Below are 18,622 nucleotides of genomic sequence, written 5' to 3' on the forward strand. Positions count from 1 at the left end.
AAACTTGATATGTGCTTAAGTTGGAACAATATCGGTGCAATAGTAGGTTACAGATCATGCTTGTTGCTGTTTATTATCTTGATATTCAGTCTATCAATCCAATTTACCTTCCACGACGATAGCTCAAATGCTCTACCCTCTCTTGCTTCCCTTGAAAGTTGATTAGCAGTACAATACTTTGTTGCTGATGTAGTTGCTAGGTTACCCCTCTCATTGGATTTGGGTCTATTAGTCTTGAATTCTCTTTTTTCTTGCCATGAGCAAATATTGTTTTATAATTTGATAGGAATAGCTAGACCTCGTAACATCTTTGATGTAATTTGTTTCTTTCGTCAAAATGGTGAGTTTGTTTTTAACAAATGAGGTAGATATGGTTTCATCCGAGTATCTAAACTAGGGAGAACTAGGTATTTTCCTTGCACAAAAGTGCTATAATTCTGTAATATAGAAATGAGTTAGCGTTATTTTTGGTTATTTCCAAAAATAAATCGATCTCGGTCATCCACTCCAACAAATGCCGGAATACCTAAATCGAAAAATTCTTAGATGCAACCTGTTGTATACGATATTGGCAGCTAACACCGTGGAAGGCACTGGACTCGTACAGGGCTCATAGCCTCATGGGGATAAGGGCTTAGGAAGAAGGAAACACAAGAAACACAAGCCCTATCCCTAAACCTAAAAAATTCCTCGTCCCCACCTTCCGGTCAACGTTCATGCATGGCTATTGGCCATAGGTGATCTTATAAATCTTATATGATCTACCGAAAGCTGAAGCCTGAAACCCATAAAAAACAAGAAACGATTCCATTTCCATAAACCTTTGTTGTATACACTTTTGCATTCCTTTGTAATTTCATATCCATCTTCTTTGGCTTTCACAGGAGGCCTTGGCTCTCGTTTGCATGTGTGTTAAGAAACCATTCCCGGCTATCCTGGATTGTGTTCTGTCCCCCCTGTTCCTTAAATTGGAGATTCCTAGTTTTCGAGTTTCGTGAATTCCATATCTTATTTCCTTTGTTTTCTGCAAGTCCGACCTGATTCATAGGAGTTCAAAGCACTAGGTTTCTGAATATGTTCGTGTGACATATTCTCTTTCTTTGCCTTGGAGACTGTGCCCCTTTCTAACATATATATAACAGGACCTTTAGCTGCAAGTGAAGGAGAAATGGTGCTTTCAAGATTGGAAGGTTAGTAAACCGATCTCTCTAATCCTCACCTGGGTTTTTCATTGTTTCTATGGATAATGCCTATGATTTTAAGCCAAAATTTTCTGATCCAATTGGTTTTTGCTTGTAGTAATTGATTGTTGTAACAGTGTTTGGATTATGAGAAATCAATGTCTAGCTTTATAATATTTGATTATTCATTTCGGCAAATCTTTGTAGAAAAAGCAGAAAACTTGGAAGTCTTTTTGCGTTTGCCTAAAGAAGCAAGAGAGTAGTTCCTAATCCTACCCAAAAGTAACCCCCATTTTTTGGTTATCTGAACTGGATTTTAGTGTCTCTTAGGCCAGTTTCAATTCACTTTTGGTTGAACCACCAAACTAATTTGGTAATGATTTTTTTTCTAGCATGATTGACTCGAGTAGTCTACAGGGAATTTCTAACCTTTACCTTCAATTGATGTCACAGAAAAAAGGAAAAGCCGTTAATTGTGGAAGTTTTGATTAGGAAGAAAAGGCATTTAACTGACCTCCACCACCAATCACCACAAAGAAGAAAAGTTAACTGGAGACATTTCAAATTGAGAAATGGAAGACAGTTATCATAGTTTAGCCTCGAAGATTAGTAATACAGGTGGTTCTTTGCATGGGCCAGAGAAGTTACAGGAAGCAGATGACATGAAAATTGCTCCATATATGGCTGGAATTCCTCAACCACAGACACCGCAGGAGCCTATGGAGTTCTTGTCAAGGTCATGGAGTATCTCTGCTTCGGAAATCTCGAAGGCTCTCGCTAAAAAACAGAAGCAATCTAACATTCCCAAGAGTCCTGACACAGTCCTAGAGTCAATTCCTTTACCACAAGTGGTAAGCATGTGCATGTGCAGTAGTATTTATCTTGCATTAAACTAATTCTTGGAATTTTGGTTTTGGTAATGCCATCTTGCTTCGAATTCTGTTTGCTAATTGTATATAAACTCTTGGCACCTATATGCAATTGGTTTTGGGTCAGATGCTTTAACTTTAACACAATATTTATGAAACAAATGAATGAATGATACCTTATAATGTCATACCTTTTAGGCCCCCAACCAACCATTATAAGGTAGCTACATATTTTTAACTTGTGCTAATTTTACACAAGTATTTCTTGATATCTTGATCCTCCCTGAGTTCCCCAATCTCCCATAACCAGCACACATAAGTCTCAGTTGGAAGTTGTTAGGTTCTTGTTCTAAGTGTCTGATGTTTTTTTCTTGCAGCGAGGCAAGGTCAGGAAATCTGGTACTAAACAGAGTCGGAGAACCGGGTCAATTGGAAAATGGTTCAACAATGAGTTCACTAATAGCACAGTGAAGAAGAAAGACAAGGAACGGATGGAAAGGGCGCGAGTGCATTCTGCAGTCTCCATTGCAGGAGTTGCTGCAGCCTTGGCTGCTATAATGGCAGCAGAAAACACCAGTGGCCCTCCCTCGAAAATGGCCATGTCTTTGGCATTGGCTACAGAATTGCTGGCATCACATTGCATTGAAATGGCAGAGTCGGAAGGAGCTGATCGCAACCGTCTGGCATCTACCGTCAGATCAGCCCTTGACATTCAGAGTCCTGGTGATCTTATGACCCTTACAGCAGCAGCTGCAACAGGTACTTGCTCAACACACACACAAACACATATATATTACATACAAAGTTCAGTTTTTTTTTTTTTTTTTGGGTCAACGAAGTTGAGCTTAAAGTCCATTGTTGGAAGGATTTTAAAATGAGCGACTTGGAATTTACAAGACAAAAGTAATAAATTTCTTTTGTACTCTCTCTTTTTCACTTTTGCTATTAACAAGTCATAGTTCTCCTATGCAGATTTTGTAAATGTTAAATTTCTTGACAACAAAGTGCTATCCAACACTCTTATTTTCATATTTTCATGTTCTGATCATTATTAATAGAAAGTTTTTCTATAGCATTGCGAGGAGAAGCAGCACTGAAAGCAAGATTACCGAAAGAGCCAAAAAAGAATGCGGCCATTAGTCCCTATGATAGGGGAATGGCAGAAATTACTTCACCTTTGGCTTTTCATAGTCATATGGAGGAGCAGGATGGTCCCTGTGATGGAGATTTACTGCAACTTATGGGAAAAGGTAGCATGATATAACATTTTCTTGGCATAACATTTTGGAATTCCAAAAAAGCTGAAATTGGCATTGAACTTGGAAGCAGTGTAATTTATGTACAGAAAGTCAGAATTTTGAAGGACTAGAAACTAAATTGTTCAATTGCGTAGAAGTATATACGAATAATGCCATGCATCTTTTAAACGCTGTTAACTAATTCATATGACTGTTGAAATCGATGTGCACAGGTATTCAACAATGGAAGAGTGTCTCTGTCTACATAAAAAAATCTCAGGTAACTGAACGGATAAATGTTATTGGAATCAGCCTCTTCCACTCTGTGCAGGACTGGAGGAGGCTTCCTGATGTGTTTTAGTTCAGTATTAATTATCAGAGAAAGCATCGGATAGAAAAAAAGATTCTGATTTCAGATCTTTGCCTTTTCAGGTCATGATTAAACTCAAACGTAAACATGTTGGGGGAGCCTTTGCCAAGAAGAGTAAAAGTAAGCTTGTTGACTTTTCATGTTACAATTCACAGAAAAGTTTCCTAACAAATATCTTAATGAATGTACTATCTGCTGGTACTAGGTGTTGTTTATGGAGTCTGTGATGAGAATTCTGCTTGGCCATATATGATAGAAAGGGATATTCCAGAAGAGGTTTATTTTGGCCTCAAAACTGGACAGGGTTTAATGGAATTCAAGTGCAGGAGTAAGGCCCATAAGCAGCAATGGGTTGATGGGATCAAAAATCTTCTTCGTCGAGTCAGCTCTGTTGATGAAGCTGAGCGCTCTATCGGACTTTTAAGCGTCAGCAATAGCATATGATTCTCTTGTGTATGAAGAACAGAACATATTCGTTCATGCAATATACTTCTGTTACTAGTGAGATAAAAAAACGCGAAGAACACAGCTCTTTAGACCACATTATGTACCGCATCACACAGCATTCGTATATACAAGAGGATCGTAACTGCATTAATTTTATTTCGTACAAGAATGACATCCCTGTAATACCATTCATCCACAAAGGTCAAAGGCATCAAGGAATGTGAATTTGGGGGCGAGATATGAACATTTGTACAAAGGTCTATGAGAGATTTTGTGTGTTCTCTAAGAAGTTTCTATTCTGTATTAGCTAGAAATCTTTATTCGTATTTAAAGAAAAACATCAATTTCAGTCATGACAGCCACATGCACACTTACCCCCTGTGCAGTTTTTGATGCTGCAGTCAATAGGACAGAACTTGGTGCAATCATTATCACCAGAACATGTTGAAGTCGAGATTACTTTTACTGCAGAGTGTTCAGGGCCAAATGGGCACGCACAAAGGCCATTGATACAGATGCTCGTTGCAGTGATTTGCATCACATTTGTCTTGGCATTCAGCATATTGGGTGCATTTGTATTGCTCATTTTGGGCTTCTGCTCCTACCATCCTACTGAATTGGGAACCTATCACCCCAAAATTTATGATTAGTAAAATAGTACAGAGAGGGAGAGGGAGAGGGAGAGAGAGAGAGAGAGTCACAAGAAGCAATGAGCAAGAAGAAGGCAAAGAGCATAAGTGAAGCCTTCACCATTGTAGTTTGGGTTGTGAGAGCTAGCTAGAGCATCAATTGACTATTTGTAGTCTTTTTTTGCTGGATTAGTTAGAGTGTGGATTTCATTTTATGAAACTAGGATTTTCACACCAAATCACATAAAAAGGTGCTTGCCCAATCTCATAAATTGATAATCCACTTTTGGGTAATACTATCCAGTTTTGTTTTATGTCTTAATATATAATACCTTGTTTTTTGTCCGTATCAAGGCTGAAACTTAATCAAGCTGGGAGGTTAGGCCGTCACACTTGTATTGAATAAAAAAAGAATCATAGAACGGTATCCATGCAATAATACCATCCATGCCTAGTACTCAAACTGATAGAACATATACGCAAGCGGCCTTTTTTTTCCCTCTCTCGCTGGGTTTTCTCTCAAACCCATTGAGAGTCGGTGGCTTCACTCCTTGCCCTTCATGGGCAATTTTCCCTGGGTTCTATCCCAGATCTGAGGCTTCGTGCCTCTATTTTCGGCAATTTTCTCTTTTGTTTCCCTCCTTTGTTTGCTCTGTTTTATACTTCCTAGTCTTTGGTTTCCTTTTGGGTTTGTTTTCAGACCTGATTGATTTCACCCCAGTTCCTTCCAGTCCAAATTTCAACTTCTTTCTCCTCTCAAATCTTTGGCCACCTTTGATTGATGCTACCTCTAGAGCTTTTCCTTCTGCCATGGATTGTATATATGCTCCTCGGAGTACTGTTTTAAACGGGGCTTACCCGTTATGGCGCGTAAATCCGGTGAATACGGTCGTGCCTCAAGGGGGACTGCACACTCTTTGTTTGTCTGTCCCTTTGATCCCTGTGTGGATCTCCTGTCTCTTTCTCTTGTTCTGGTTTCTTTGTCGGCAGAGGGCGATCTCCTCCTTGGAGATGATTTGGGTTTTGTGCCTCTATTTCTTGATTTTGGCTGGAATTTTGCTGGGTTTATCTCGATCGGCTCCGCCATCGGTGTGATGCTGTCCACATGTGTTGTGGGTATGAGTTGCTGGGTTGCGTTTCAGGTGGTGGTGTGTGTGGGCTCGCCTGGTTTGGGCCTTGGTTGTTTCCGTTTTCAGTGTGTGCTTCTTGCTCATATCTACGGGGCGGTGCAGATCTTTACGGCGGCGCTGCTCTTCGCGACGGTGTTGCGTTGGATCTTCTACCGTTTCTCGGGTTGTAGTATAGCTTGTGGGCTCGTTTGTTGGGCCTTTGTTTCTGTTTTTTTCTTGGTTGGCCCAGTTTGGGTCTTTGTATTTTGTTTCTGTTTAATATAAGCTACTCTTTTCTGCCAAAAAAAAAAAAAAACTGATAGAACATATGGCATTTGGGAATCCAAATGATCTTTATTGTCTCAATAGGTTTTCTCCATGGCCATATTTGATAATGATTTTTTATTTTAAAGTTGAACTTTTTCCTCCACAGTAGAAATTAAAGGGGCAAATGACAAATTATTGCCTAAAACCATAATTGCACAATTTTCTTTTCCAGCTCATGTATGCTTTGAATTTGTTCAACATGTGTAAACGGTTGAAGTATACTATCAAATATCTCTCTACAAAGGGAAGTGAAAAATGTGTATTTATCAACATTTCCAAAGAATAATAATGTACAAACAGAGTTGAAGAACCAACACATTTTATATTCTTTTTCCTTCAAAACACAACAGTCTTGTTATCCTCATAAGGTAACACCCGCAGTTCACAGTATGATTTGATAGACCTTGACAGGCATTGTTTTTCAAGGTTCTCCGACTTCTGCACAAAACTCTGCAAGTTATCTCTGTGGGACACTCTAGCAACCTGCAAATCGAATTGAGATGTATCTTAAACTCTATAAGATCTTACACTACAGTATTCACAACACCTTATATCAATGCTTGGTAATAAATTCTACAAATACATCTGTATCAATGTACTCAATAAGCTACATGAATTAGTAAACAATGGCAATACCATGATATTATAATCAAGATCCTATTTAAAAACTACAAAATGTAATACCCGGATATTTAATGTGAGGGATCAAGCCATAAGGACTCTCTATTATTCTAAACCTAAGGCCAAAGGTTATTGGATGCAGAAAAACATAACTTCAGTCAAAAGAAATATGATTTGTTCCTGCTCCACTTTGTGTAAATTTTTTTCATTTCTTTTTCAATTCAGCTACTCAAGTCCAAACTACAGGAAACCAATTTAAAGGTTCTAAGCAGGAAGCATGTGAAATCACAAACACATGGTGTCTCCTCCAACCCAACAAACCTGAAGTCTGCACCGTTTTAGTCAAGAAATTTAGCTTCACTATCCCAAAAGCTTCAGATTTGTCTCCAGAACTCACAGAGTGAGATTTCATTTCAGATTCACAACTAGGCCAGTGCATTCTATCTGGAACTATTGATCCAAAAGCGGTAGAGTCTCACTCAAAAACATTTCTTATGGTAATCCAAATACTCTAAATATCCAAATATATATTAAAGCACTCTAACTTCTAATAATTAATGATGTAATCATGTCCCTACGCCTATCCCACCTCACCATGTCCTGGGGTGTGTAGCAGGTTCATTCCTTTCACTAGATGGAGATTGGTTCAGCTATTTACTAGATCTCATCACCTACTCATCTAAACTTGGCTAGAAAAAACCACAGGTTTCTATGGAAGTCAAAGTTAAAATGGGGGTGACTTCTAAATAGTAGCAAATATGAGAATAATGGCTCCGAGAATATAATCAGCCTATATTATCAGTGATATGGAATCACAGGAAAGCAGCATAAGGATGTCAAAGACTGACTACCATCTGTTCGATAATAGGCCCTGCATCAAGTTCTTGGGTCACAAAATGAGTTGTTGCACCAATAAGCTTCACCCCTGCATCAAAAGCCTGCGAACATAATCTAGCAAATTAAACATGTATAGAGAGTTAGGATGAAAGCATAGATACAGTTCAAAAGGTAACAATATATTTTAACACATGGAACGGAGAGAAGTGTCAACCTGTTTAGATGGTCTTCCACCCTTGAATGATGGCAAAAGACCATGATGAATGTTAATTACATCTTTTCCGTAGCTATTTAAAAAATTGCCAGATAATATCTGCACAATAAAAAGAATGATTTATTTTCTTTGTTCTGTTGTTTTCTTCCTTCAATTGAACGCCAGAAGAGCAGGTACTTAAGAATTTCATAGTTTTCAAGTATGACTTCTACAACTGAAGAACAAGGAGAAGCTATTTCCTCCGGTTAGTACTGCAAACTTCTTCAGCAATGCAGTTTGAAATGGTGAGATTATATATAGAATCCATAGCCTGATTACCTGCATGTACCTCGCAAGGACTAAAAAGTCGGTATCTTGAACCAACTCCAATATTTCCTCTTCTCTTTTATTCTCTTTGGTCGTGTGAAGATAATGATATGGTATACCATGTCTTTCTAGAAACCGACACACACCAGTGTTTGGACCCCTCTCGTGATTACTGAAAACACAAAAGAAGTGCAATTCACTTCATGGTCAAAGTTCTGAGAACCAAAAATATGAATTAAGACGATGAAATGTCTAAAACCTCACCTTATTACACAAGCTATATCTAATGGTAGTTTTCCATCCTGCCACTGATGTAGCAAATCAATCAGGCAATGATCCTGCATCAACACAAAGAGCGACTCAGTAGGGACAACATTGTAATCTACGAAAACAAGTGTGTGATATTCAAACAAGCAATATAAGGTGTGTAAACAGAAGTGCAAGAAAATTTGCAATGTACACCTGCTTTGACGCAAGGACACCAATCTTATATTTTGGGTCTTGATCTGGCACTCGGACCACAGATCTATGCGCGGCGTACATTTGTGATAGCTTACTGAAATCCTCATTCATTTGTGATCTTGTCCATTTAACAGGATCAAAAATAAACTCACTGCCAAGTTGCAGACATTCAGAATTTTAGCTCCACCAATTCAACAACACGTTTCAACAAACAAACAAAAATGGGTTCTCGACAAAACACTTTCTTTCATCAAACTGACACACCCCCAATGATCAAATTACTAAACTTTGAATCCAACAATCAATGCAAGCAAACCAGACAAATGAAATCTCAGTTCTTTAGCAAAAAGGGTACCTTCTGGAATAGAAGACGTCCTTGTTTTCAGGCACAAACACATTGGCAGCGAGTATGTTACCTCCCCTAGAAGCAATGGACTCCGAAAGCTTGGCCACAATCCCAACTGCGTCCTATCCATTCATTCCAACACTCCCCCATTTTCAATTCAAGAACCATAAAGAAAATGAAAATGAAGACCCAAATGAGGGGACTTACCGGGCAATGGAAGACGTGGATTCCATAAGCGAGAGTTGGAGAAGATGAACAGTCGGGGGACTCACCCGGGAATCTCAAGTTCCTGATGGACCGTTTTGCAAATCCGAAAAGTTTGGGGAGGCGTTTTGGTGAGGCTCTGTGGACGAGAGCCATATCTATTAATCTATCTATCTGTGTGTGTGACTGTAGAGGATGGTGGCGCCTCCACAAATTTAAGCTTTACTTATTTCCATTTTCTATGTGATAATGAAGGTGATAATGAAGATGAACCATCAAATGGTGAGAAAGATGACAAGGAATTACAGCATCATGGGTCTTTTAATTAAGGAAATGTATGTAGTTGTTTGGTTTTAAGTCAAAAAAGACTTCAACTACCATTAAGCTTTCAAAGAGTTTAGAATTTTCGTGTTATTTTTATGTTTTTACTAGGTAGTTGATTCAATAATAATGTAGAAGGAATGTCAGCCTTGTAATGTGACACATGCGATGCACTAAATAAATAAATAATTTTTTTTTCATACATGAATTTAACATGTTAAGTTCGGATGGATAAGATATCTCATAAATTTCATGTTAGAAATCATAAATATATATTTTAAGAATAAATTTTTAAGGTGTAGCATTGAATTAGAATGAAAACTTCTCACTTTTATAATAGGAAATGTATACCACTACAATGATTATAAGGCACGAAGCCGCGTGATAGGTGCAGTTGCCCAGTTAGATACAAGCAATAGAGAAGTAGAGATCCTAACGATGTGGCATTGAATTACAACAAAAACTTCCCACTTTTGTTAAAGGAAACTTACCACTACGATGATCATAAGGAGTAAGTCTTCAATAAGGCGCCTCAGTCCATGTGGCACTTGCAGTAGCCCAATTAGATAAGCTTTTAAATTATTATAATTTTAGCTTATAAATTTATTATTCATAGTCCTTTTAAACTGTCGATTTTTTTTTTTTTTAATCAAAAAAATTCCAATAAACTACAACTATAAACCGACCACAATCACAACATCACTAAGCGATTACAACAAATGATAGACATCAATAAAATAAAATTAAACTTACCACTTTTATTAAAAAAAAAAAAACGTATACTACTACAATGATCATAAGGCAGGACATCCCACGCAGCAGGTGTAGCCACCTAATTAGATACGAGCAGTACTTGTTGTGGAGGGTATTAGGTTTTCCTTTATACATATGGAGTATGTGAAGGTATTTATCTAACAGATAGTTTTTGAGAGATGTGAGAAATAAAATTTAACAATTGAAAATAAATACACAATTTTAAGTTAATACGTATGATTGAAATGGACTTATCCCTTGTCTCTCACGGTCTCATAGGAGAGCATGACTGTTGACTATATAATATAAGAAGAGAAAATTATATTTCAGGGACAGACCGTGCCATGTGACCTGATCGCCCCATCTTAGACTTTCTCGATCACCAGCGTCCGGTGAGTTGTAGATGTGTAAGATATTGGGCTAATAACTTGGCATTGGGCTCAGACTTGGCCTTTTTGCTTAGTGGGCTTGGCTTCCCCAACTCGCCCAAGAGTAGACACATTTTAACAAAATGACCAAGTCGCGACTCGACTTTCTTCTTCTTCTTCTTCTGATGAGCAAAATACTGATATAGTCTCTACTCCGATCCCCTTCTTCCCGTCACCGGAAAATCCCAGGCCCTTCCACCTCCGTCACAGCCGTCCAGAGCTGAACCTCTACAGCTCCAACAATGCCTGTAACTCTCTCTCTTTCCCTTTCTCTTTCTCTTTCGAATTATGGATCCAGATCTACGTGTTTCTGTATAATCCTTAACAATTGGCTCCGATCCTGTGCAGCTCAGGAGATTGGTGGAGGTGGAACCGCCGAGCATACTGAGATACCTAATCGGAGCGGCGATCATGATGATCGGAGTCGTCTTACCCGTCGGTTACATGATGTTCCGTAACAAGCGTGTTCCTTCTGCCTCTTCCTACTCCAAACAGACGTAGGTGTGCCCTTTTCGAGTTTTTCATTTTCGTCCCCCAAAGTTTTCGTATTTCTGAAATTGCCCCAGTTTTCAGTTTAGGGGTTTCAATTGAATCTGATTTAGGGATTTGTGGTGGTGTTTTCAGGAACAAAGTTTTGATATAGAGATATTAAGGAGGACTCCGGATTCGATTTTTTTTTTCGTATGGGATGAGTGTTGAGAAGTGGAAAAGCAGGCAGGCATTGATGGAAACCTACTTTAGATGTGTAAATTCATTGGAACTTCAATCTGTTATATGGTTTCGTGTGGAATTCTAATTAGATTTTGTACAATGATATTTGACTCTGTATTTTTACTGCTGGGTTTAGTAATGCAGCTAGATTGATGCTTATGGTGTACATGCCCCAAATAATTTCTTCCTGTTGTTCTTGGTTTCTCTTAAGAAATAGTCACTGATATAAAGTGGAATAGGACCATTTGGTGGGGATTTTTTTTTGTTTTGAGCTGGATAATAAATCAGATATAAATTTGCTTGCATATACGATACCATATCTCCAATCCACATTGTGTGCTATTATGTGATTAGTTAAGGCAGGGCTGGTTTTTGAGGTTCCTTTTGTGTTCTTGTATGCTTTTACAATCTGTAATTTGAATTGGTTTATGATCGTGAAGAGCACATCTGGTGGGAGTTCTTTTTGAGCTGTTGGTTCAGTTGAGTATAAAGTTGGGTGGGCGTGCTTACCCCCTAGTTTCACCAGGAAAATAGCTTATGGTTGGGTTTGGGTTTGTTCAGCTGGTGGTGGAATGGGTATTCTTTTTATTCCTGTACCCAGTTATCGACATATAACTTTCATAATACTGAGCATTACTTTAAGTTCCTGTCATCTCCTGCATGTTCTTGCTTTTGGTCTGCATGCTTGAAGAGGTTTACGAAAACAAGTTGAGTTGCCTGGGTGGGCGAGGACAAATTCTCACATGTGACTGGTGTAATGACCCTTTTACATCCAACTCCAGTATGTCAAATGACCAGTTATTGTGAGAAACTGAGAGGGGTGCTACACTATTGGTATTCAAGATATTTTCTAGGGAATGAAGATAGTGGGAGACCAAGAACCGCCACATGCGTTTTTGATGTTTTCTATTTTATCACTTCTTTCTATTAATTTGATGCAAGATATGCTGATAAGAGTTGATGATTTAATCATTTGTGAAGTTATCAACACATTGTAAGATCTGCATTCTGCAGTTTTGAATTTGAAATGGTTCGCAAACATTGATCCAAAAGAGGGTTTTTTTGGTTCTAAAAGTTTGAGATACACAGCATGTTCTCCTAGACATCAATGAAAACAAGGTGTATTGTAGTTTATCCAGGTTACATCTTGGTGAATTTGTTCTCCACACTTCACCATGCATCTGCTTGGTGAAAATCATTGCTGATTTATGGAGCAACATCTTTTTACAATGGCTTATTTTGTGTTGCATCATTATCTAACTTTATGAACACCAAGTTTATATAATTCACAGGAAAAGAGCAATTTAGTTGGCATCTGGAAAAATATAAACCTGCAAAGGACAGTATTACACTAGTATGTACTCAAATTTCTCCATTATATTGCCCTTGAACACCAGAGTTTCTTACAATATACAGTTACAAGAATGGAGCTAGTTGAATGGCATTTGAAAAAGTAAAATCTGCAAAATGAAGCATTACGGTGGCCAAGAGATTGAATGATGAACACCATATGACAGGCCCGCTCACCTGCGGGACGAAAATAAAGGGACAAAACGGGACAAAACCATCCCAGCCGTTGGATCTTAATTCAGTTGATCAAACGGACAAAACGGCAAACCATTAAAACAAATTTTTTTTTAACCTATTATCCAATCCCGTTTAGTCTCAACCAAGACTCTACGTTCAGTCTTGGGTTCTTCCTCCTCCCTTGTCTCCACGTTCAGTCTTGAGTTCTTCCTCCTCCCTCGCCTTGGTATTAAAGAACTTCTCTCAAATCTGGGTGTTGAGGAACTTCCATCCACAAAAAAAAAAAGAATACCTCAGGAAATACTCATTGAAGAACCATCTCAATCAAAGGCAAAAGGAAGTGGGAAGAGGTTGAAGTCATCCAAAGAAATTGCAATGAATAGGCAGAGAAACTGTGGAAAATGTGGTAAAACTGGGCACAACATAAAAACATGTGAGAAGCACAATGCTAATGGGTAATAACTTTATTTACTACTAACACTTGCTTTTATTTCTTGATGTGATCTATTTCATGCTTATTAATGTATCATTGATATTGTATATGAGCAGGTCAAGCATACAAATCAACCCCACTGAGCAATCAAATGAAGCACCACTTAGCATGTAAAGGATGAAGTTGATCTTTCTTCTGTTTTGTTTCAGCATAATCACAAGTTTTTTTATATGTAATGGATTGTAATATGCATCAGTTGGGTTGTCATTCAATGAATGTTTTTTCATTCATCCACTGCCCAGAACTTGTGTATATTCTTTTGCATTATGATTATAACTTGTGATTGTGAATTGGGATGTCTGTTACATGTCACTGACCAAGTAACTGTAACTGGTCACGTAACTGACCATGTCACTGACCAAGTAACTGACCATGTCACTGACTAAGTAACTGTAACTGGCCATGTAACTAGTCACGTAACTGACCATGTAACTGACCATGTCACTGACCAAGTAATTGCCCATGTCACTGACCAAGTAACTGCCCATGTCACTGACCAAGTAACTGGTCACGTAACTGACCATGTAACTGACCATGTCACTGACCAAGTAACTGCCCATGTCACTGACCAAGTAACTGGTCATGTAACTGACCATGTAACTGACCAAGTAACTGACCATGAGACTAAACGGGATTGGATAATAGGTTAAAAAAAAAATTGTTTTAATGGTTTGCCGTTTTGTCCGTTTGATCAACTGAATTAAGATCCAACGGCTGGGATGGTTTTGTCCCGTTTTGTCCCGTTTTGTCCCTTTATTTTCGTCCCGCAGGTGAGCGGGCCTGCACCATATGATTAGACTACTAGTGCCTTAATGATCTTGGCACCTCCCAAGGGCTTCTCCAACGCGGACTCTATCCCCACGTTGGACCGAAAACTTGAAATCTGATGAGGACTCCCCATTTTCTGGTGAAAGTGATACGGGAGCCTGGAAAACAAGCACAACCGTTGACCCCATATTGAATGCAGCTACCTGAAGTAAAAGACAATATCAGAACCCTGTATAAGCAGAAATAGTAACACAGCAAAGTTGAAAACCAATGGAAGAGGAGTTCAAGGGAAGCGGAATCATGGAAGCATTAAAAGAAGTAAAAAAGAAGATTTTATGACTTTATACTGGTTTTAAATCCCCCTAGCAGTTTTGTTTTGTTAATATCTCCGACAAGACAATTAAAACCAAGTCAATCATACAAAGTCAGGAAGACATTATTCTAACCTCGTCGCCTTTCTTGAGCGTCCTACCAACACCATCAGGTTCATACAACCGTTCTTCTGGACGCTCGGAGTGCAGTAACTTCTTTTTTGCCTGGTTCGTCCGAAGTTCAGGTTCCATGGAAAGCTGCGCATCCAAATTCAGACAAAGTCAATAACATAGCAAGACTATCAGAGCAAGTGGTACTGCAATTACAGCCAAGTCAATCTCCGGTTGTGGTTGGTACTCATGAATTAACGACATTTGACTTTTATTTTTCCTTTTCAGGCTCAACTGCTTGAGTGGGTTGGTATAGTCAGTTATGCAGTCTTCATCTATTAACTATAGGTCTATAATCCATCTTGGTTACCTTACTAACTGACATGCCCATTAAATTTTTTTCCTGAAAGAAAACCCTATGTATCAACCGGCCCTTCCATGCCAGTGTTTGATTGTGTCCTAAAATCTAGCCTCACATTGTCTACCTTTTGAGCTTAACTGTCCAACTTATTTTGAGTTGGTAAATATCAACCCAGAAGTATCAGTAGAGGAAATATTTTTGTGCAAGTGGTGTCTACGTTTACTGTCAGTGTTTGTACATGCATGCCCTGAAAAATCAACTCATGATCTGCAAAGAGCTAACTCTACCTCAATTGATCCAATATTTGTTGCACCAACAGCAGCAAGTGCCATAAATCCTTCATGCCATAGACCTTCCAGAACAACCTGATGACATGAAAAAAAAACATAGAAAAGAGTGCAGTCAAAGAAAGATCAGGGAAGGATGCACACTGACCTATATCTAATTCTAGCCTGAAAAAGATAGGAAATGTAAAAGGCCGGAGCAAAAGCAAATTCACATATTCAAACTATCTGACAATGGGAGAACTGTGGAACACTACAATGCAGCAAGGGTTCAGCAAAATGCCATATATTGCAACTGGCAAGGAACTTATGTTTTTATTGGTAGGATGTGACACCTAGTCGAATTCCTTTTATATGCATTCAATGTGGCATCCACTTTTAGCTAACCTCATACAGGCCGTCATTATGTTCTTTATATTCATCGCCTGCATTTCACTTGGTTGGTCTTTGCATATTTTCACATTAGATTAGTTCTTGAATTTGTGATTATACCATAAATGATTTTTTCTTCTTCAAGAATTTAGTTGCTCTATCTAGTAATGCATCTCACGTACCAATAATGAAATCGATAATACAACAAATAAACATAGAATTTAATAAGACTACTCTCAAAGGGTCAATAAGAAACAACTTACCCGTTCATTCTCAACATAAAGATTTCTGATTGTTCTTGTAGCACGTTCATTTACAGGATATAGACGACCTTCAAAGTAGATAACATAACATAAATATACAAACGACGAAACCAACTATATATTATTAGAGTCAAAGCTGATTGTCACTACAACATATGCAAATAAACTGAATGGCCAATAGTATATAGCAAAGAAAGATTTAGATAAAGAGCATATTCATTAAAATCAGGGAGCCAAATTCATTCATAATCTGAATTATTAATACGATGTTAAGTAAGGAACCATCCCTGATGTGTTGAGCATAAAGGTTGCTCAGCCTTGAGCTTACCAGAAAAATGCCGGCGGACAAGAATATTCCAATCAGCAGGTGCATGTATACGATGATAATCTCCAGGCTTCAAGTAAATTACACAGTAAAAAAGGCCTTTCGTAGGACTGCAATAAAAATTTATGTATTTGTTAGCATCATATATACATTGATACATGACCAATATGACCCACAGTGATGTGTCAACTAAATGGAGCTATTAGCGTGCATAATCTCATTACCGTGCTGAGTAAGGGTTCCAAACTTTAGGAGATGCGAATGATATACTCCACCATGACTTCCTACTCTTCTCCCCAGAAGCATTTTCTGCTTCACTACTCTCATCATGCATATCTCCTTTAGCTAAAGTAGGAAGAAACGAGGTTGCACCAAGAAGAGAAAAGACTGAATAAGAAAACCCTTTGACTTGCTCAATCATAGCACCCGCTCCTTTAATCTCCCCAAATCTTAGTACAGTACCATCGACAGGACTAACCTATTACCCATAAACAAAGTCATGTAATGCTGAAAAGTGAAAATACTTCATACGGGAAAATTTGGACAGATAGAAAGTCCAAAAAGCTTGTTACCAGTTACCAGACATTGGGGATTGGGGTCAATAGGCCTGGAACCTTCTTTCAAGGTGCGTACAAAGAAATCTCGTAATGATGCATATTCATCCAGAGGCAGAGCTGCTTCTTCCAAGTCTTAAATGCAAACAAATCATTTTAATATATGTCATTATCTTTAACTTTTCATGCAAAAATTGCCAGCACTTGTATATGTAACTATTAAATGAAATTCTATATAAGCAAAAGCCTTATCCAATTAATGATGCATCAATAATAAAACAGGTAAAACAATCATACTTGAATGGAATGCTCGAGCCCAGGCTCCATAAACATGTGATCGCAACGAGACTGGAATTTCCTGGAAATGTTGCAGTGGGTATATCATGATATCATAAAAAGAATTAAAACAATACAACACAAATTCTTTCTCTACATAGGGAATTGAAATAAACAAAACATGTAGCTCGAAAATAGGAAACCTAGATCAAGAAACAGGAAGATCTTACCACACTTGTCAACACTCCCCAACATCTTGAAATGGAGCGCAGAGGTAGCAACCTTAAGAATGTAGACTAATGTAACAAAAAGGTCAAGTCAGAGATAGAAATGAAGGAACCATATTTGCAACAAAAACACAGCAGCTATAAGTGAAATCAAGATTGCAAAAAATCAGGGAAGGTATCGATATATTACTTTTACATCAGGCTGGAACTCAAATTCAGTTCCCTTCTCATGTGCCTCCACAACCTATCAATCAAGTGGCAAAAATTATTTAAGAAATGAACAATCACCACAAATCCTAGACACCTTCCCACTGATGATCAGTAACATTCGTACGCGTAAAAATTGTGATCCATTTACTACATACACTTTCTTTTCAAGAAACAGAAATCACATAAAATAGAAATTGTTATCCAAAACAGGTGCAACATTGCATGTAATCTCTAAAATCCCCAAAAGGAATAGACACTGCATACAATAACTGTGACTATGTAAATACACATTCAAATTGTGAAGCATTGGTTCAATAATCTGTTCCTTTTACTCAAGACACATCTCAAGCTCATTTATTCTGAAATGTACTGTTAATAAACCAAATGTGATTCATCCAGATATACCTTCATGTCCTCATACATCCGACGAGCATGTAGAGCACCCAGCATCAGTAGTGTAGCCACCGTTGCGCCAGGCAACAGAAACCAATCACCATTTCCTGCATACACAGCTCACAATTAGTCAACAAACACCCCGATTTTTTTTTTTTTTTCTTTCAAATTCCCTTCATCTAAACCACTCTCATAAGTTTCTTTAGCTACACTCAGTGCTATATGTCTCTGAAAATCAGGGTATTGCTTCAAACTAAATCAAAAGGCTGATTCATTTGGAAGTGAATTTCACTGACCTTTGGAACTTCCACTTCCGCCATTGAGAGAAGCGCGGACCTGAGTGGTCTTTTGGAGTTTCTTCAGAAGAGAAGTGAAGCAGCGACGCTGGCTGTGGAGGTGATTGAGGTGTGTGGAGTGAGGGAATATGGGGACTCCACGTACAACCCTAGGTTTCATACTGTAAAAAGACCTAGTTGAGCGCTTACTGCCTCACTGCTCGGTTTTGGTGAATACGATTTGTGATTTTATAGTTTACGACCGCCACCGGCGACTATTATTTTGGGCCTATCAAAGAGAAAGGGGCACTTTCCCTTATCGTTTGGGCCTTTTCTTCTAAATCCAAAAATTGTCAATAATCTAGATTTGAAGTTTACACCGGAGAGAATAGTCATTCGCATATTTCTCTGATTATTTGAAGAAGCAAAAAAAAAAAAAAAAAGGCATATAAACACCATGGTTCACGGAATAAATATATCTCCTTGTCTAGATCTTATG

The 18,622-nt window shown here is 38.3% G+C and overlaps 4 protein-coding genes across 8 annotated transcripts; 2 read left to right on the forward strand and 2 right to left on the reverse strand.

Annotated features, from left to right (window-relative positions):
• The first annotated feature begins 482 nt into the window (after positions 1 to 482).
• On the forward strand, positions 483 to 4,484 carry LOC112175940 (VAN3-binding protein). The gene is made up of 7 exons (XM_024313675.2): positions 483 to 1,190; positions 1,635 to 2,032; positions 2,428 to 2,809; positions 3,124 to 3,300; positions 3,522 to 3,568; positions 3,721 to 3,778; positions 3,864 to 4,484. The coding sequence occupies exons 2-7, from the start codon at positions 1,754 to 1,756 to the stop codon at positions 4,100 to 4,102; spliced, it is 1,182 nt and encodes a 393-aa protein (XP_024169443.1). The 5' UTR covers positions 483 to 1,190; positions 1,635 to 1,753; the 3' UTR covers positions 4,103 to 4,484.
• Positions 4,485 to 6,305: 1,821 nt separating this feature from the next.
• LOC112175941 (formyltetrahydrofolate deformylase 1, mitochondrial) lies at positions 6,306 to 9,448 on the reverse strand. Of its 4 annotated transcripts, none has more exons than XM_024313676.2 (8): positions 9,164 to 9,447; positions 8,966 to 9,078; positions 8,611 to 8,761; positions 8,413 to 8,486; positions 8,161 to 8,320; positions 7,843 to 7,941; positions 7,640 to 7,729; positions 6,306 to 6,653 (listed from the first exon to the last, which is right to left on the reverse strand). In XM_024313676.2, the coding sequence occupies exons 1-8, from the start codon at positions 9,314 to 9,316 to the stop codon at positions 6,507 to 6,509; spliced, it is 987 nt and encodes a 328-aa protein (XP_024169444.1). In that variant the 5' UTR covers positions 9,317 to 9,447; the 3' UTR covers positions 6,306 to 6,506. The 4 variants fall into 4 exon arrangements, with proteins under 4 accessions (XP_024169444.1, XP_024169445.1, XP_040366428.1 ...); XM_024313677.2 differs by having other exon boundaries at positions 7,643 to 7,729; positions 9,164 to 9,446; XM_040510494.1 differs by lacking the exon at positions 7,843 to 7,941 and having other exon boundaries at positions 9,164 to 9,448.
• A 1,281-nt stretch (positions 9,449 to 10,729) lies between these two features.
• LOC112179833 lies at positions 10,730 to 11,678 on the forward strand. 2 transcript variants are annotated; one of them, XM_024318314.2, is made up of 3 exons: positions 10,730 to 10,910; positions 11,011 to 11,163; positions 11,287 to 11,678. In XM_024318314.2, exons 1-2 carry the CDS (start codon positions 10,905 to 10,907, stop codon positions 11,161 to 11,163), a joined length of 159 nt encoding a protein of 52 aa, XP_024174082.1. In that variant the 5' UTR covers positions 10,730 to 10,904; the 3' UTR covers positions 11,287 to 11,678. The 2 variants fall into 2 exon arrangements, with proteins under 2 accessions (XP_024174082.1, XP_024174081.1); XM_024318313.2 differs by having other exon boundaries at positions 11,011 to 11,159.
• A 2,357-nt stretch (positions 11,679 to 14,035) lies between these two features.
• On the reverse strand, positions 14,036 to 18,354 carry LOC112179832 (phosphatidylserine decarboxylase proenzyme 1, mitochondrial). Its single transcript, XM_024318312.2, has 12 exons — positions 18,145 to 18,354; positions 17,861 to 17,955; positions 17,436 to 17,489; positions 17,249 to 17,314; positions 17,040 to 17,100; positions 16,768 to 16,877; positions 16,413 to 16,666; positions 16,192 to 16,298; positions 15,864 to 15,931; positions 15,232 to 15,309; positions 14,608 to 14,730; positions 14,036 to 14,364 (listed from the first exon to the last, which is right to left on the reverse strand). Exons 1-12 carry the CDS (start codon positions 18,302 to 18,304, stop codon positions 14,203 to 14,205), a joined length of 1,338 nt encoding a protein of 445 aa, XP_024174080.1. The 5' UTR covers positions 18,305 to 18,354; the 3' UTR covers positions 14,036 to 14,202.
• Positions 18,355 to 18,622: the final 268 nt, after the last annotated feature.

This window comes from Rosa chinensis, chromosome 7, assembly GCF_002994745.2.
Source record: "Rosa chinensis cultivar Old Blush chromosome 7, RchiOBHm-V2, whole genome shotgun sequence".
NCBI classification, from domain to species: domain Eukaryota; kingdom Viridiplantae; phylum Streptophyta; class Magnoliopsida; order Rosales; family Rosaceae; genus Rosa; species Rosa chinensis.

What these genes read in the sequence shown, in the direction of transcription:
- LOC112175940 (XM_024313675.2), top strand. Translation starts at nt 1,754, where the DNA reads ATGGAAGACAGTTATCATAGTTTAGCCTCGAAGATTAGTAATACAGGT. An exon ending in CAATTCCTTTACCACAAGTG is followed by an intron (nt 2,033 to 2,427) that starts GTAAGCATGTGC and finishes TTTTTCTTGCAG; the next exon opens with CGAGGCAAGGTCAGGAAATC. An exon ending in ACTGCAACTTATGGGAAAAG is followed by an intron (nt 3,301 to 3,521) that starts GTAGCATGATAT and finishes CGATGTGCACAG; the next exon opens with GTATTCAACAATGGAAGAGT.
- LOC112175941 (XM_024313676.2), bottom strand. Translation starts at nt 9,316, where the DNA reads ATGGCTCTCGTCCACAGAGCCTCACCAAAACGCCTCCCCAAACTTTTC. An exon ending in GTGTCCTTGCGTCAAAGCAG is followed by an intron (nt 8,487 to 8,610) that starts GTGTACATTGCA and finishes GTGTTGATGCAG; the next exon opens with GATCATTGCCTGATTGATTT. An exon ending in CTATTATCGAACAGATGGTA is followed by an intron (nt 6,654 to 7,639) that starts GTCAGTCTTTGA and finishes TTCGATTTGCAG; the next exon opens with GTTGCTAGAGTGTCCCACAG.
- LOC112179832 (XM_024318312.2), bottom strand. Translation starts at nt 18,304, where the DNA reads ATGAAACCTAGGGTTGTACGTGGAGTCCCCATATTCCCTCACTCCACA. An exon ending in GGGGAGTGTTGACAAGTGTG is followed by an intron (nt 17,101 to 17,248) that starts GTAAGATCTTCC and finishes CAACATTTCCAG; the next exon opens with GAAATTCCAGTCTCGTTGCG. An exon ending in TGTCCGCCGGCATTTTTCTG is followed by an intron (nt 15,932 to 16,191) that starts GTAAGCTCAAGG and finishes TCTACTTTGAAG; the next exon opens with GTCGTCTATATCCTGTAAAT.